The sequence below is a fragment of the Pogoniulus pusillus genome, chromosome 21, assembly GCF_015220805.1.
Source record: "Pogoniulus pusillus isolate bPogPus1 chromosome 21, bPogPus1.pri, whole genome shotgun sequence".
Taxonomy (NCBI): Eukaryota; Metazoa; Chordata; class Aves; order Piciformes; family Lybiidae; genus Pogoniulus; species Pogoniulus pusillus.
This window is the reverse complement of record NC_087284.1, coordinates 21,912,443-21,929,240: the sequence shown is the minus strand read 5'-3', so window position 1 is coordinate 21,929,240 and position 16,798 is coordinate 21,912,443. Positions and strand designations below refer to the sequence as shown.

General features: G+C 48.9%; 1 protein-coding gene across 1 annotated transcript in view; it reads right to left on the bottom strand.

Moving 5' to 3' along the window:
* ADCY2 (adenylate cyclase 2) overlaps window positions 1–16,798 on the bottom strand; it is a 126,701-nt gene that overhangs the window by 49,356 nt on the left and 60,547 nt on the right. Inside the window, exons 4-5 of the mRNA XM_064161222.1 lie at window positions 9,519–9,668; window positions 1,039–1,187 (exon numbers count right to left, since the gene is read on the bottom strand). Of these exons, the coding sequence (XP_064017292.1) occupies window positions 1,039–1,187; window positions 9,519–9,668 (299 nt within the window). The remainder of the gene's footprint in view (window positions 1–1,038; window positions 1,188–9,518; window positions 9,669–16,798) is intronic.

Below are 16,798 nucleotides of genomic sequence, written 5' to 3'. Positions count from 1 at the left end.
TTCATGATCCTGAGGATCTTTTCCAGCCTGGATGTGTCTGTGATTCTGTGAGAATTCCAAAGTCAAAATTAACCTAACTGACACAAATGACAGGTTTGACTTGTACACATGAAAGCAAGATTCTGGACTTCAACCCAGCCAAATGAAGACAACATGAAGAAGGCTAAAGTGGTGGGTGAGTTGGTGTTAAAGGCTAGTTAAAGTTGGTGGATGAGTTAAGTTGGTTGATGAGAAGCTCCACAGGAGCCAGCAGTGTGCACTTGCAGCCCAGAAAGCCAAGCAGAGGCTGGGCTGCAGCAGCAGCAGTGTGGCCAGCAGGGCCAGGGAGCTGATCCTGCCCCTCTGCTGTGCTCTGCTGAGAGCCCACCTGGAGTGCTGCATCCAGCTCTGGAGCCCCTGGGACAAGAGGGCTGTGGAGATGCTGCAGAGTGCCCAGAGCAGGGCCAGGAGGATGCTGAGAGGCTGCAGCAGCTCTGCTGTGAGCACAGCCTGAAAGAGTTGGGACTGTGCAGGCTGGAGCAGAGGAGGCTCCCAGGGCACCTTCTGGTGGCCTTGCAGGGTCTGCAGGGGGCTCCAAGAGAGCTGGGGAGGGACTGTGGAGGCTGTGAGGGAGTGTCAGGAGTGGGGGGAATGGAGCAAAACTGGAGGTGAGGAGAGTGAGAGTGGAGGTGAGGAGGAAGTTGTTGAGCAGGAGAGTGGTGAGAGGCTGGCAGGGGTTGCCCAGAGAGGTGGTTGAGGCCCCATGGCTGGAGGTGTTTGAGGCCAGGCTGGCTGAGGCTGTGTGCAGCCTGCTCTAGGGTAGGGTGTCTCTAGGGTAGGGAACTAGATAATCCTTGTGGTCCCTTCCAACCCTGACTGATTCTGTGGAAGTGTGGCTTTTTTGAATCAGCTCCCTTGTCTCATCACCTTTGTTCCTCTTCTGGAGCACAGAAGCCATTGAAAAGAACAAATGAGACCAATATTTCCTTAGCTGTTGCTCAGTATTCCCTTGCCATACTCTCCTGGACGCTGGGGACAGATGTGACTGCAGTACAGTACCTGACGTTGGTGTGCCTTTTGACATACAAGTTGTGGAAGTTGTTGGTGTTCTCCAGCTGGCCAGCCTTGGGACCTTGTAACCTCTGAATGATCTCTGCTTTCATTTCCATGGCAATGTGAGCAGGCAGTAAAGAAAGCAAAAGACGTTCCTGAAATGTAGAAGTTAATCTTCAACACAGATTGCTTGAGGAGGACAAAATGACCACAGAGGCAGTACCATGCAGAGCACACCCTGAATGTCCTGGTTTTAATGACTCTTGCACTCAGGCCTCCAAAATTAGAATCGTGGAATCATAGAATCAAGCAGGTTGGAAGAGACTTCCAAGCTCATCCAGCCCAACCTAGCACCCAGCCCTGGCCAGTCAACCAGACCATGGCACTAAGTGCCTCAGCCAGGCTTGGCTTCAACACCTCCAGGGACAGCGACTCCACCACCTCCCTGGGCAGCCCATTCCAATGCCAATCACTCTCTCTGCCAACAACTTCCTCCTAACATCCAGCCTAGATCTCCCCTGGCACAGCTTGTGACTGTGTCCCCTTGTTCTGTTGCTGGTTGCCTGGGAGAAGAGCCCAACCCCACCTGGCTACAGCCTCCCTTCAGGTAGTTGTAGACACCAATGAGGTCCCCCCTGAGCCTCCTCTTCTGCAGGCTGCACACCCCCAGCTCCCTCAGCCTCTCCTCACTGGGCTGTGCTCCAAGATCATCCAGTCCAACCTATCACCCACCCCTGCCCAATCATTAGAGCCCTCTGCTCACAGGGCTGTGTTCCAGCCACCCTTCTCTGGACACCTTCCAGCACCTCAACATCTCTCTGCAATGGAGGAGCCCAGAGCTGGACACAGCACTCAAGGTGTTGCCTGAGCAGTGCTGAGCACAGGGGCAGAAGCAGCTCCCTTGTCCTGCTGCCCACACTGCTCCTGAGCCAGCCCAGGATGCCACTGGCTCTGCTGCCCACCTGGGCACTGCTGCCTCCTCTGCAGCTGCTCTCTGCCAGCACCCCCAGGGCCCTCTCTGCCTGCCTGCTCTCAGCCACTCTGTCCCCAGCCTGCAGTGCTGCTTGGGGTTGTTGTGGCCAAAGTGCAGAACCCTGCACTTGGCCTTGTTCAGTCTCATCCCCTTGGCCTCTGCCCACCCATGCAGCCTGGCCAGGTCCCTCTGCAGGGCTCTGCTACCTTCTAACAGCTCCACAGCTGCTCCTAGCTTGGTGCCAGCTGCAAACTCACTGCTGCTGGACTCAATTCCTTTGTCCAGATCATCAATAAAGATATTGAACAGGACTGTGCCCAGCACCAATCTCTGGTCACACCACCAGTGACAGATGCCAATTGCATGTGGCTCCATTCACCACCACTCTCTGGGCTTGGCCTCCCAGCCAGTTTCTGACCCACACCAGTGTGACGCTGTCCCAGCCAGGAGCTGCCAGCTGTGCCAGGAGCTGCCTGTAGCAGTGTCAAAGGCTTTGCTGCAGCCCAGGCAGACTCCATCCACAGCCTGCCCCACATGCACCAGGCAGGAACCTGCTCAGAAAAGGAGCTCAGGTAGGTCAGGCAGGACCTGCCCTTCCTAAACCCCTGCTGGCTGAGCCTGATCCCTTGGCCATGCTGTAGGTGCTCTGTGATGGCTCTCAAGATGACCTGTTCCAGGACCTTGCCTGGCACTGAGGTCAGGCTGACAGGTCTGCAGTTTGCTGATGAGCAGCTCTGCTGAAGTACATTTCACATCTAGCTGGTCACTTTCCTGTCCAAATAACACTAAAGCTACCTGAAAGCACTGATTCACTGCAGCTCCATCACTGCTGGGGTCTGGGAGCTCATTTAAATGCAGAGGCTCACTACATGTTTGGCAAAGACAAATTCCTTCAAGGAATCCTTACGGGATGCTAAAAGTTTCTGCACAGATTACAGTTTGTGCCATCTGTCTATGACTAATTCTGCAAATCATGTTCCCTTCACCTTCAGAATCTGTGCCTATCTTGTGGCTCTTCAACAGCAAGTGGTGAAACAGCAAAAAAAAAACCCCACTAGAGTAAACCCAGAGCATAAGGAGACACAGCCAGAGCTGCTTAGTTAACTGACACCAGCTCAGGGTTTGGTTTTGTCTGCTCCTCTTAACTCTTGCTTTAAGCCATATATACCTCAAGATTTCTGCTGAGTAGACAAAAGCAACGTTTGGCAAAGAGTTTGCTTGGTGAGATTAATGTGGTTCTTACTGTATCACCTTTTAATAACATTGTGCTGAAGTATTACATGACAATACAACTGTTTTACATAACAAACCTTTAACACAGCATGTCTCAGTTCATGCAATCACAGAATCAAGCAGGTTGGCAGAGAGCTCCAAGCTCCTCCAGCCCAACCTAGCACCCAGCCCTGCCCAATCAACCAGACCATGGCACTAAGTGCCTCATCCAGGCTTGGCTGCAACACCTCCAGCCACAGCCACTCCACCACCTCCCTGGGCAGCCCATTCCAGTGCCAATCACTCTCTCTGGCAACAACTTCCTCCTCACATCCAGCCTAGACCTCCCCTGCCACAGCTTGAGACTGTGTCCCCTTGTTCTGACTCTGGCTGCCTGGCAGCAGAGCCCAACCCCACCTGGCTACAGCCTCCCTGCAGGCAGCTGCAGGCAGCAATCAGCTCTGCCCTGAGCCTCCTCTGCTGCAGGCTGCACCCCCCCAGCTCCCTCAGCCTCTCCTCACAGGGCTGTGCTCCAGGCCCCTCCCCAGCCTTGCTGCCCTCCTCTCAACACCTTCCAGCACCTCAGCATCTCTCTGCAATGGAGGAGCCCAGAACTGGACACAGCACTCCAGGGGTGGCCTGAGCAGTGCTGAGCACAGGGGCAGAAGCAGCTCCCTTGTCCTGCTGCCCACACTGCTCCTGAGCCAGCCCAGGATGCCATTGGCTCTGCTGCCCACCTGGGCACTGCTGCCTCCTCTGCAGCTGCTCTCTGCCAGCACCCCCAGGGCCCTCTCTGCCTGCCTGCTCTCAGCCACTCTACCCCCAGCCTGCAGCGCCTCCAGCTGAATCCTAAACTCTAACCAAGAAATAGGAAGTTTCTGGGCATTTTTGAACAGAAAGTTAATAAAAGAGAGGATTGTTTAGAGGAGAAAAGCAATAGGTACATCTCTGTAATTCCTTTGGCTTACTGGACTAGTCTATAATTTGTTGTACAAACTGTTCTCTCTGCCACTGCCTGCCTCCTCCTCCTCTTCTCACCCACACTGGCTGATCTTGCATGGCTGCACTAACCTTGGCTGATAACAGCTGGGGACTGCTTTTCTCTCGGGGGGAGGGGAGAAGAAGGTGGCTGTTAGCCCCTTCTGGGTTTCTCCAGGGGCAGATATCTCTGTGATAAACCTGTGTAAATACATTTTGTGTCTATGCATTGTACTAATGCTTTTAGACTTTAGCCTGTTGTAAATCACAGCTTTAGCTTACTTCCAGACCTTCTGAGGTAGTCTGGTGATTTTATTTTGGGGGGGTAATCTTAACTCTACCATGTGAGGGAGGACACCAAAGGCAGCAGCAAAGAAACAGAACAGCCTGGAGGAGGCACTCAGTGCCATGGTCTGGTTGATTGGATAGGGCTGGGGGCTAGGTTGGACTGCATGATCTTGGAGCTCTCTTCCAACCTGGTTGATTCTATGATTCTATAGTCTTAGAAGCCTCTTCCAACCAAACCAATGTTATGATTCTATTCAGTTTCTATGAGGGGGAGGGGTGGTGACAAGGGTGTTATGGTACTGCTACAGCTAAGAGACATAAAGTGCATGTCCAACCTCAGGTGCTTGGACATACATACACCTACAGCATGGTTATGTACAACCACTCTTGAACTATATGGACATTGAGGCAACTAGTTTGGGTTTTATTGTAAAGCACTGCATTTATTTACTCTCCTAAAGCACAAAATGTGAGCTCTCAGACGTGCTCCTCAACATCTTCAGTATAAAAATGTGTTTCTCAATAAATTAGATTTTAGAACTCTGCCAGGAAGTTGTAAGCTGTTCAATCTGAGCTTCTGTGCTGCTTTTCAAACCAGAATGTTGAGTGACACAAGCTCCTGTGTTTGCAGAAGCCTTAACTAGCACATAAACACTCATCCCTATTGTCAACAAATGGCCTCTCCTTCACAAACATAAAGCCTGAATGGAGTAGTAAAGGAAACAGACTGAAAAACTACAGCTGCTTTAGTTCTGGAGGTAGCACTGGTGGGAATTAAGCTTTCTGCATGGCCATGTCTGAAAATAAATCATAGAATCAACCAGGTTGGAAGAGACCTCCAAGATCACCCAGTCCAACCTAGCACCCAGCCCTAGCCAATCAACCAGACCATGGCACTAAGTGCCTCAGCCAGGCTTTGCTTGAGCATGTCCAGGGACAGCAACTCCACCACCTCCCTGGGCAGCCCATTCCAATGCCAATCACTCTCTCTGCCAACAACTTCCTCCTAACATCCAGCCTAGACCTCCCCTCGTACAACTTGAGGCTGTGTCCCCTTATTCTGTTGCTGGCTGCCTGGCAGAAGAGCCCAACCCCACCTGGCTACAGCCTCCCTTCAGGTAGTTGTAGGCAGCAATGAGCTCTGCCCTGAGCCTCCTCTTCTCCAGGCTAAACACTCCCAGCTCCCTCAGCCTCTCCTCATGTCATGTAAATTAGTAGAGAGGATTAGCATCTCACCTCTGCGTGTGTGTGTAAGAAAACACCTGAAATAGACAAGATACTCTGCAATTCAAAAGACAAAAGCTTAGTTGATGCTTTTCCTGTTCACTGGCCTTGAAGTTATGGGGAAAGAAAACAAGAGAAAATGGGGAAAGAAAACAAGAGAAAATGGGGAAAGAAAACAAGAGAAAATGGGGAAAGAAAACAAGAGAAAATGGGGAAAGAAAACAAGAGAAAATGGGGAAAGAAAACAAGAGAAAATGGGGAAAGAAAACAAGAGAAAATGGGGAAAGAAAAGAAGAGAAATTGGGGAAAGAAAACAAGAGAAATTGGGGAAAGAAAACATGAGAAAATGGGGAAAGAAAACAAGAGAAAATGGGGAAAGAAAACAAGAGAAAATGGGGAAAGAAAGCAAGAGAAAATGGGGAATGAAAAGAAGAGAAATTGGGGAAAGAAAACATGAGAAAATGGGGAAAGAAAACAAGAGAAAATGGGGAAAGAAAACAAGAGAAAATGGGGAAAGAAAAGGAGAAAATGGGGAAAGAAAACAAGAGAAAATGGGGAAAGAAAACAAGAGAAAATGGGGAAAGAAAACAAGAGAAAATGGGGAAAGAAAACAAGAGAAATTGGGGAATGAAAACAAGAGAAATTGGGGAAAGAAAACAAGAGAAAATGGGGAAAGAAAACAAGAGAAAATGGGGAAAGAAAACAAGAGAAAATGGGGAAAGAAAGCAAGAGAAAATGGGGAAAGAAAACAAGAGAAAATGGGGAAAGAAAACAAGAGAAAATGGGGAAAGAAAACAAGAGAAAATGGGGAAAGAAAACAAGAGAAAATGGGGAAAGAAAACAAGAGAAAATGGGGAAAGAAAATGAGAAAATGGGGAAAGAAAACAAGAGAAAATGGGGAAAGAAAACAAGAGAAAATGGGGAAAGAAAACAAGAGAAATTGGGGAAAGAAAACAAGAGAAAATGGGGAAAGAAAACAAGAGAAATTGGGGAATGAAAACAAGAGAAATTGGGGAAAGAAAACAAGAGAAAATGGGGAAAGAAAACAAGAGAAAATGGGGAAGCCCTTAGGAAAAAACTATTTTGTGTTGATGAAAATATTAGTTACTTCTCTTTCCAAATGCTTTAATTGCATGTACAGCTCAGCAGAGTTCCAAATAACACATGTGAATTGTTTCTGCTCTTTACTAACAGCCTGCAGACTCAGAAAAGCATGAGGCTTCTATTTCAGACTGCTGTGACAGCCAATTGTAAGTATTTCAGTTCCTGTGCTTAATGGTATTGCTTCAATATGTTTCAGGGATAAAAATAACCATCCCACTCAATGATGTGAAACCTCATTCATTTCCTTCTGCTACCTGAGTGTTGACTCTGAAACTGTCATTACACTGCCTCCTTTTCAAAGGCAGCACGTTAGAGAACCCACTGAACACCAGCACTTTACAAAGGCCTCCCTGCAACGTTGCAAGGATTTCTCAGTGTGCATTCCCATGTCTCAGGAAGCAAAGCAGCAGCAGAAGAGAGAAGAGTGATTATACTGCTTGTTGGCATTAAGATCTTCCACTCAGTGACTCACTGCCCCTGCAAAGTGTCAGCCAGAATTCATCAGTGAGACAAAGAATGTTATGAGAAGCTATTTTAAATACATATATCAAGAAATAAGTCTGAAAATCATAGAATCATAGAATCAGCTGGGTTGGAAGAGAACTCTGAGATCATCTAGCCCAACCTAGCACCCAGCCCTGGCCAGTCAACCAGACCAAGGCACTAAGTGCCTCATCCAGGCTTTGCTTGAACACCTCCAGGGATGGTGACTCCATCACCTCCCTGGGCAGCCCATTCCAATGCCAATCACTCTCTCTGCCAACAACTTCCTCATAACATCCCTCCCCAGCCTTGCTGCCCTTCTCTCCACACCTTCCAGCATCTCAACATCTCTCCTCAATTGAGGAGCCCAGAACTGGACACAGCACTCCAGGGGTGGCCTGAGCAGTGCTGAGCACAGGGGCAGAAGCAGCTCCCTTGTCCTGCTGCCCACACTGCTCCTGAGCCAGCCCAGGATGCCATTGGCTCTGCTGCCCACCTGGGCACTGCTGCCTCCTCTTCAGCTACTATCTACCAGCACCCCCAGCTCCCTCTCTGCCTGGCTGCTCTCAGCCACTCTGCTCCCAGCCTGTAGACCCCCAGCAGAACTTGAGACTTTGTTTCCTTGTTCTGTTGCTGGCTGCATACTAATGTGTGATGTTCTCACTTGAAAACAACGAACACGGTGCTTGTCTCCAGTTCTTTGGCATAACTGTTGAGTGCTCATCCAGTGGTACAATAGAAATGATGCTCTGGAAAAGGCTATTCAAAGACAGCTACGCACACCACAAACTGCCAGACGCCAGCAAAACAACCTTTGTGGGAGTCTGCTCTTGAATAAAACAGGAGGAAATCCACAAAAGAACTTGGAACATAAACTGTGCACCTGTCACAAACAATTATAAAAGACAGGATGTCCACAACCTGGGAAACAATGGAGCCCTCAGCATTTAGAAGTGTGTCCTACACTCTGCACTTGTACGAAAGCAGCTTCTGCTACCTCTCACTGCAGCAAAGTAATGTTCTCTTGTTAAAGGGATGTAGAGTCAAGGGTCATGATAAAGCCTTTCAGAGGCTAATAGAGGCTGTGATCAAAGTCCACATAAAAAATGTGCCTGCTTCTACTATTTCAATGCACCCCAATCCCCTAAAAACAGCCAGCAGTGTGGCTGACTTGGTCCTTGAATACTCAGGCTGGGGGCTGAGTGGCTGGAAAGCAGCCAGGAGGAAAGGGACCTGGGGATGCTGGTAGATAGTAGGCTGAAGATGAGCCAGCAGTGTGCCCAGGTGGCCAAGAGAGCCAATGGCATCCTGGCCTGGATCAGGAACAGTGTGGGCAGCAGGACGAGGGAGGTTATTCTGCCCTGTACTCGGCACTGGTCAGGCCACAGCTTGAGTGCTGTGTCCAGTTCTGGGCCCCTCAATTCAAGAGAGATGTTGAGGTGCTGGAAGGTGTCCAGAGAAGGGCAACGAAGATGGTGAGGGGCCTGGAACACAAACCCTATGAGGAGAGGCTGAGGGAGCTGGGGGTGTGCAGCCTGCAGAAGAGGAGGCTCAGGGCAGACCTCATTGCTGTCTGCAACTACCTGAAGGGAGGCTGTAGCCAGGTGGGGTTGGGCTCTGCTGCCAGGCAAGCAGCAACAGAACAAGGGGACACAGCCTCAAGTTGTGCCAGGGCAGGTCTAGGCTGGATGTAAGGAGGAAGTTGTTGGCAGAGAGACTCCACCACCTCCCTGGGCAGCTCATTGCAATGCATATCACTCTCTCTGCCAACAACTTCCTAACTGCCTGTTTCACTCTCTCTGCACTCCCTGCTCCCTGCTTACCACCATCACCATCCTGTTCCTGTTTCTCTTTGTTACCCCACGTGGCCATCACCCATGAGGCAGACAAAGCCATCACCATCAAACTCAGGTTGTATTTACACAGTTTGTATTTGTTTTCCCTTCCTTACACCTTTGTACCTTCCCTACCTCAGATACCTTTTTAAGTTATTGCTAAACTCCTCTTTTTAACTTCCAAACCGAGTCAGATTCATTGATTTGGGTGTGCTGACCTTTTCCTCTCTCTACATCTAATGCCTTTCTTTTGGGAAAGAAGGGGGAAGAGGGAAGGGCACTCTGTGAATTGTTAATTGGTTCTATTAAATTGAGTCTCTGGGAACTGAAATTAGAACCGAGACAGTGTGAAAACAGCACAACAGAGCCAGAGCTGTGTGTGGCTTTACCTGTTGCCTCTTCTCAAACTCTAACTTGATGCGGGACTTGATGCAGTTGCAGGTGTCCTGGTACGTCTGCTGCAGCGCCAGCTCCATCAGGTGCTTGTGGTATGCTCCTGCCAGGTTCCCGCAGACAAAAATGATCATGTTGGCCAGAATCTGGGGAGATGAGGAGAACAAAAACCAAACAGAGAGAAGAAGTGTCAGAGAATCTAGAGAAATAAACTGGACAGGCTGAGAGAGTTGGGGCTGTGCAGGCTGGAGCGGAGGAGGCTCCCAGGGCACCTTCTGGTGGCCTTGCAGGGTCTGCAGGGGGCTTCAACAGAGCTGGGGAGGGACTGTGGAGGCTGTGAGGGAGTGTCAGGAGTGGGGGAATGGAGCAGAGCTGGAGGTGGGGAGAGTCAGAGCAGACATGAGGAGGAAGTTGTTGAGCAGGAGAGTGGTGAGAGGCTGGCAGGGGTTGCCCAGGGAGGTGGTTGAGGCCCCATGGCTGGAGGTGTTTGAGGCCAGGCTGGCTGAGGCTGTGTGCAGCCTGCTCTAGGGTAGGGAGATCCCTGTCCCTCTTAAACTGAGGAGCCCAAAACTGCAGGCAGTATTCAAGATGAAGTCTCAGCAGGGAAGAGTAGAGGGGGAGGAGAACCTCCCTTGATCTGCTGGACACACTCTTCTCAGTGCACCCCAAGATGCCATTGGCCTTCTTGGCCACAACAGCACATTGCTGTGCCATAGTTAACTTGTTAGCCAGCAGGACTCCCAGGTCTGTCTCCAGCAGATCACCTTCCCAGTACTGGTAAGCAGTGTGTCAGCACTGAGATCTGCTATCTCTACTAGAATATACTTTTCACAGCTACCAAAAAACCTCAATTTGCCTACAACACAAAACCTGTGCTGTGAGGTTCAGGGAGAAGCTTACAGCATCAGAAGCTTAATGTCCACAACAAAACATGAACATGAGAAGCAGGTCCACTTAAAGAATCCAGTTCTATTTAGCAACTGTCTGGATCACCCCAGAGAGTGAAAAGAGGAGGGAGGCAGAGTGTCCACAGAACACTGTGTAGCCATGCTAAACCTTCCCCAATTTATTGCTGTGCAAGCAGGAGATGCATTCACCCATCCTGGCTCACTTCTAGTGGGAGAAACACAGCAGAGTAATGAAACCAATTCTAAATTCAATAAGAGAAAAGCTAATATTAAAAGGGAACTGAAGTTGAGATACAGCTGCAATCTGGCCAGAGCAAGTCTGCAAAGCCCTTGTGTATCACACAGCCTGGAGTACGAGTACTACATGATGTCATAGTCCTCATGCTCTGGAAGGGAAGGAGGAAGAAAGAAGGCTAAAATTTCATTAATTCTCCACAGTTAATCTAATCATGAGGTTTATGATGAATTTCCCCAGTGGTCATTCAATGGTTGGCTTTGGTGCACCTGTGCACTGGGCAATCTTTTCTGAACTGACAGTAGTGAAAGTCAGGCTTGTCAGGAACAAAGTCCAGCAGTGTGCTCCACTGGTTCAGAGAATGGAGAGGAAAACTCTCTGTGACAGAGATATGTTTCCTTCAGGAACAGAAACCCAACCCAAACAAACCCACATCCCAAACCCACATCCCAAACAAACCCACATCCCAAACCCACATCCCAAACAAACCCACATCCCAAACAAACCCACATCCCAAACCCACATCCCAAACAAACCCACATCCCAAACAAACCCACATCCCAAACCCACATCCCAAACAAACCCACATCCCAAACAAACCCACAACCCAAACAAACCCACATCCCAAACAAACCCACAACCAACCAACCAACAGACCAGGAGTCGGAATGCTCCTTTTACAAATGCACATTTAACGATGATTTTCTTGTGTCCAGTTCTGGGCTACTCAATTCAAGAGAGATGTTAAGATTCTGGAAGGTGTCCAGAGAAGGGACAAAGCTGGTGAGGGGCCTGGAGCACAGCCCTGTGAGGAGAGGCTGAGGGAGCAGGGGGGATGCAGCCTGCAGAACAGGAGGCTCAGGGCAGAGCTCATTGCTGGCTACAACTACCTGCCTGCAGGGAGGCTGTAGCCAGGTGGGGTTGGGCTCTTCTGCCAGGCAACCAGGGACAGAATAAGGGGACACAGTCTCAAGGGGAGGTCTAGGCTGGATGTTGTTAGGAAGTTGTTGGCAGAGAGAGTGATTGGCATTGGAATGGGCTGCCCAGGGAGGTGGTGGAGTGGCCGTGCCTGGAGGTATTTAAGCCAAGCCTGGCTGGGGCACTTAGTGCCATGGTCTGGCTGATTGGCCAGGGCTGGGTGCTAGGTTGGGCTGGATGAGCTTGGAGCTCTCTTCCAACCTGGTTGGTTCTATTCTATTCTATTCTATTCTATTCTATTCTATTCTATTCTATTCTATTCTATTCTATTCTATTCTATTCTATTCTATTCTATAGAATCACTACATTTAATATTACTATTCCCAACACTATTCCATTCCATTCCATTCCATTCTACTCTATTCAATCCTATTCTGTTCTATGAAAAGAGTTTAAAAGAAACATTCCAATAAAAAGAGCTGCTGGTGTAGAGAAAAAGCTTCTATCTGAAAACATTGTCATACTGCTTTGTAAATCACAACTCTCTGATTCTCCTTTGATGCCAGCTCCATCACAGCACCCTCAGCAGACAGAAGGATGCCGTGTGACAGATGACAGAGCAGGGGCAGGGCGTTTCAAGCAGCAATCACTGTTGGGTTTGAAATGAATTTATGAAGTGAGAACAAATACCTGAAAATAAAAGAGTGGCAGAGCACAGAGAATTCTGAGACAAGCAGTGGGAAGGTCTAGTTACAAAAAGAACACTGAACCAAAAGCAACAATTTGCTGTCATAATCTCTCTATGAAGAGATCATTGTTGAAGGGATCACTGTTGAAGAGCTGCACAAAAACTCACTAAATATATTGTCCCACTTCAAAAAGTGATGCAGGATTGAAGTGAAAGCCTCAGGAATGTAACCAATCCAAAAACAGTCAAACACTGTGACAGGTAGGTGGAGGAGTAAATTATGAGTATCATCCTCACAAGCATAGAAAAACAGATTACAGTTCCATGACTGCACTAGCTGAAGGGAGAAAATAGATGGAAACAAGTGACTGACAGGCAAGGAAGCTAATTAAGCAGGCTGTTCAGATTCTCAATGAGGTAATTCAGCCCACATAAGGCTCTGTGCTGGCTTCCAGTACCTGAACTGGGCTGCTGAAAGACAAATCAGATACCTCAGCCGCTGTCATACTTAGTGTGGATGTAACACACAACTGTGGAAGTGAATACGTTGATGATGTCCAAAGCATCACTAATTCTTTTGGTTATCACAGAGTTAGTTGAGAAATGCATCATAACAGAATTAACATAGGGAAAAAAATCCCAAGGAATGAATGAGCTCAGATCAACAGAGTTTTTGGCTGAACATAGCCTGGCTTGAGAGAATACTGTCACTGAGGAGTTACTGAGTGAAATACGTATCTGATTGGCTGTAGACAACAAAATTAACATTACTAAACAAAACAGACAACATGGAATTGTAGGATCATGCAGGTTGGAAGAGACCTCCAAGATCACCCAGTCCAACCTAGGACCCAGCCCTGGCCAGTCAACCAGACCATGGCACTGAGTGCCCCAGCCAGGCTTTGCTGCAACACCTCCAGGCACAGTGACTCCACCACCTCCCTGGTGGTGTAGTTGCTGTCTACAACTACCTGAGGGGAGGTTGTGGCCAGGAGGAGGTTGCTCTCTTCTCTCAGGTGGCCAGCACCAGAACAAGAGGACACAGCCTCAGGCTGTGCCAGGGGAGATTTAGGCTGGAGGTGAGGAGAAAGTTCTTCACTGAGAGAGTCATTGGACACTGGAATGGGCTGCCCGGGGAGGTGGTGGAGTCGCCATCCCTGGAGCTGTTCAAGGCAGGGTTGGACGTGGCACTTGGTGCCATGGTCTGGCCTTGAGCTCTGTGGTAAAGGGTTGGACTTTATGATCTGTGAGGTCTCTTCCAACCCTGATGATACTGTGTGATACTGTGATACTGTGAAGTTGTTGTCAGAGAGAGTGATTGGCATTGGAATGGGCTGCCCAGGGAGGTGGTGGAGTCACCATCCCTGGAGGTGTTCAAGCAAAGCCTGGCTGAGGCACTTAGTGCCATGGTCTGGTTGACTGGCTAGGGCTGGGTGCTAGGTGGGGCTGGATGATCGTGGAGGTCTCTTCCAACCTGCTTGATTCTGTGATTCTATGATTCTGCTAAGAAACTCTGCATCTTGCTGAGAGAGCTCTGATCAGCTGTGCAGACCAACTGTAGCCAAGGGCATTTAAGGGACACCTGAACAGACTACACAATCTGGTAGGGCTTCAACCTGAGCTGCAGCAAAGGCTGTAACTAACGATGGTAACTCAACAGAAAAGCACCAAGGTGACCTCAAAGACCACACTGCATGAACCTAGCTGATCTCCTTCACAAACAGGCACTGTATGAATAAAACCTCAGCCAGCTATATGCATGGACTCCAGTAAGCTCCCACCCATTCCACCATGTGGAAACAGTGAGTCACAGAGCAGATGATTTAATCTCTCTGTACGTTCAGTAGAGAAGCAAGTTCACCTCCTGAGCCATCTGCAGCCCTTTAGATAGATTAAATCATAGAATCATTGAATCATAGAACGTCAGGGGCTGGAAGTGACCTCGAAATATCATCTGCTCTGGCCCCCCTACCAGAGCAGGATCACCTATGCCAGATGGTTCTTGAGTATCTCCAGAGAGGGAGCCTCCACAACCTCTCTGGGCAGCCTGTGCCAGGGCTCTGGCACCCTCATGGGGGAAAATTCCTCCTCAGGTTCACATGGAACCTCTTATTCCTCAACTTCCACCCACTGCATAAGTGTGATGATGTTTCTGCTTAACCAACAAATAAAGTCAGTGTCTACAGAAGATGATCTAAATATGAGGAGAGGCTGAGGGTGTGCAGCCTGCAGAAGAGGAGGCTCAGGGCAGAGCTCATTGCTATCTACAACTACCTGAAGGGAGGCTGTAGCCAGGTGGGGTTGGTCTCCTCTCCCAGGCACCCAGCAACAGAACAAGAGGACACAGTCTCAAGTGGTGCCAGGAGGGTGGTTGATTCTATGATACTATGAGTCAAAAAATTAATATGAGGAACACCAAGATACCACTGGGAAGCATCTGTAGATACTCCAAGTAGCAGCTTGTAGCCATAAATCACTTAAGGAACATCATTGTGGCTGATTTCTCTCCCAACTCTCTCGACCTACAGAAAACTGCATGTGCTTCCAGGCCATGAAACTTCATATTCACAACAAGCACATGAGTTCTTCAGCACCAGTGAGTATCATCTGATGTCTAGTGCCTAACTATCAAAATAGGCTGCACTTAACACTAAATGAAGACAAAGTAGCTGTGACTAATTTCTCAAGGGAAATCAGTTCACTGCATTGCTCCAATAATGTACTGTACTATAGAGAAGTTCAAATGATAACTGCCTACAGAGTACTATGCTCTATAGATATGTTTAACAAATAATCATCATAGAGGCTGCTGAGTCTGAGCTGAAGCTTAAGTAATCTGTTAAATATTTTAGTAAGTGCTGTTCAAATACTGAACACAGAAGTCAGAGCTCTGTGCAGAGGTTCCCAGTATGAGTTATTTTGTCAGGCTTCTTTCCTCTCAGATCATTTCCTGCAATTCCTGTGTGATCAGAACTTTTACAGGGAAAAAATCCCACCACAAACACTTTCATAGTGCCATGGTCTAGCTGACTGGATAGGGCTGGGGGATAGGTTGGACTGGATGAGCTTGGAGGTCTCTTCCAACCTGCTTGATTCTATGATTCTATGATTCTTTTCAGTAGTTCAGTCCAGTTCTGGAGCCCCTGGTACTAGAGGGAGATGGATGTGCTGAAAGGTGTCCAGAGAAGGCACACGGGGATGAGCAGAGGGCTGGAGCTGCTCTGCTGTGAGAAGAGACTGAGGCAGTTGGGGCTGTGCAGTCTGGAGAGGAGAAGGCTCCCAGGTGACCTGATTGTGGCCTTGCAGTGTCTGAAGGGGGCTGCAAGAAAGCTGGGGAGGGACTTTTCTGGATGTCAGAGAGTGATAGGACTGGGGAGAATGGAACAAAGGTAGGAATTGGTAGGTTCAGACTGGATGTTAGGAAGAATCAACCAGGTTGGAAGAGAGCTCCAAGCTCATCCAGCCCAACCTAGCACCCAGCCCTGCCCAATCAGTCAGACCATGGCACTAAGTGCCCCAGCCAGGCTTTGCTTCAACACCTCCAGTGACAGTGACTCCACCACCTCCCTGGGCAGCCCATTCCAATGCCAGTCACTCTCTGACAACAACTTCCTAACAACATCCAGCCTAGACCTGCCCTGGCACAACTTGAGACTGTGTCCCCTTATTCTGTCCCTGGCTGCCTGGCAGCAGAGCCCAACCCCAGCTGGCTACAGCCTCCCTGCAGGCAGCTGCAGGCAGCAGTGAGAGTGCACCTGTGCTGCTGACCAGGAGAGTGAGCGAGCTGGAGGAGAGAGTGGCTAACAGTGCCCTTCCCACTGCCATAGCAGCACAGCAGCTTCCCCTCTCCTCCTGTGTGCCCCAGGCAGCCTCCCCAGCTGCCATGCCGGAGTGAGTCCCCAGGCAAGAATGAAATACAAGCTGCACAAAGCAGCATGCAGCACAGGAGCTGCAGCAGCAGGGGGGAGGCAAAGGAGCTGGCAAATGACTAAGCTCCATGAGCTGCACTTTCGACAAGACACGTCTGTTATTGCTGTTAAACACAAACACAGGAACCCCCCAGCTTTGTCTCCCATCTAGCTATGTTTATGGTAGTTAAGAGCTCCCATGGTGGGACATGTTTCCATAACTGAAGCAATTTACATCACATTTGAATAAAGATGTTTAGGAAACAAGCTAACTGCCTATCTTTTAGCTTGCCACTGCTGGGCCCAGTTGCTAGTTTTTTGAGGAAGCACTGCAGCAAGGGGCTATCAAAATAGCATGTGACACACAGCCATTGGACCTTTAACTAAGGTCAGTGTGACCTAGGTCACAGCAAACAGCTCTCAACCTTAACTCCAACAGGAAAAACTGTGCACAAGACAGAATCAAGTTTCCTCTATGCTAAGAGAAACCAATCTAGAAAGTGTCCCTGTGCATGTCAAAATCCTCTGTGGACTTCCAGAGACAACTGCCATTTGATTGGCTATATTAGAAAGTTAAATGCATCTGTTATAGGCTGGATGTTGTTAGGAAGTTGTTGTC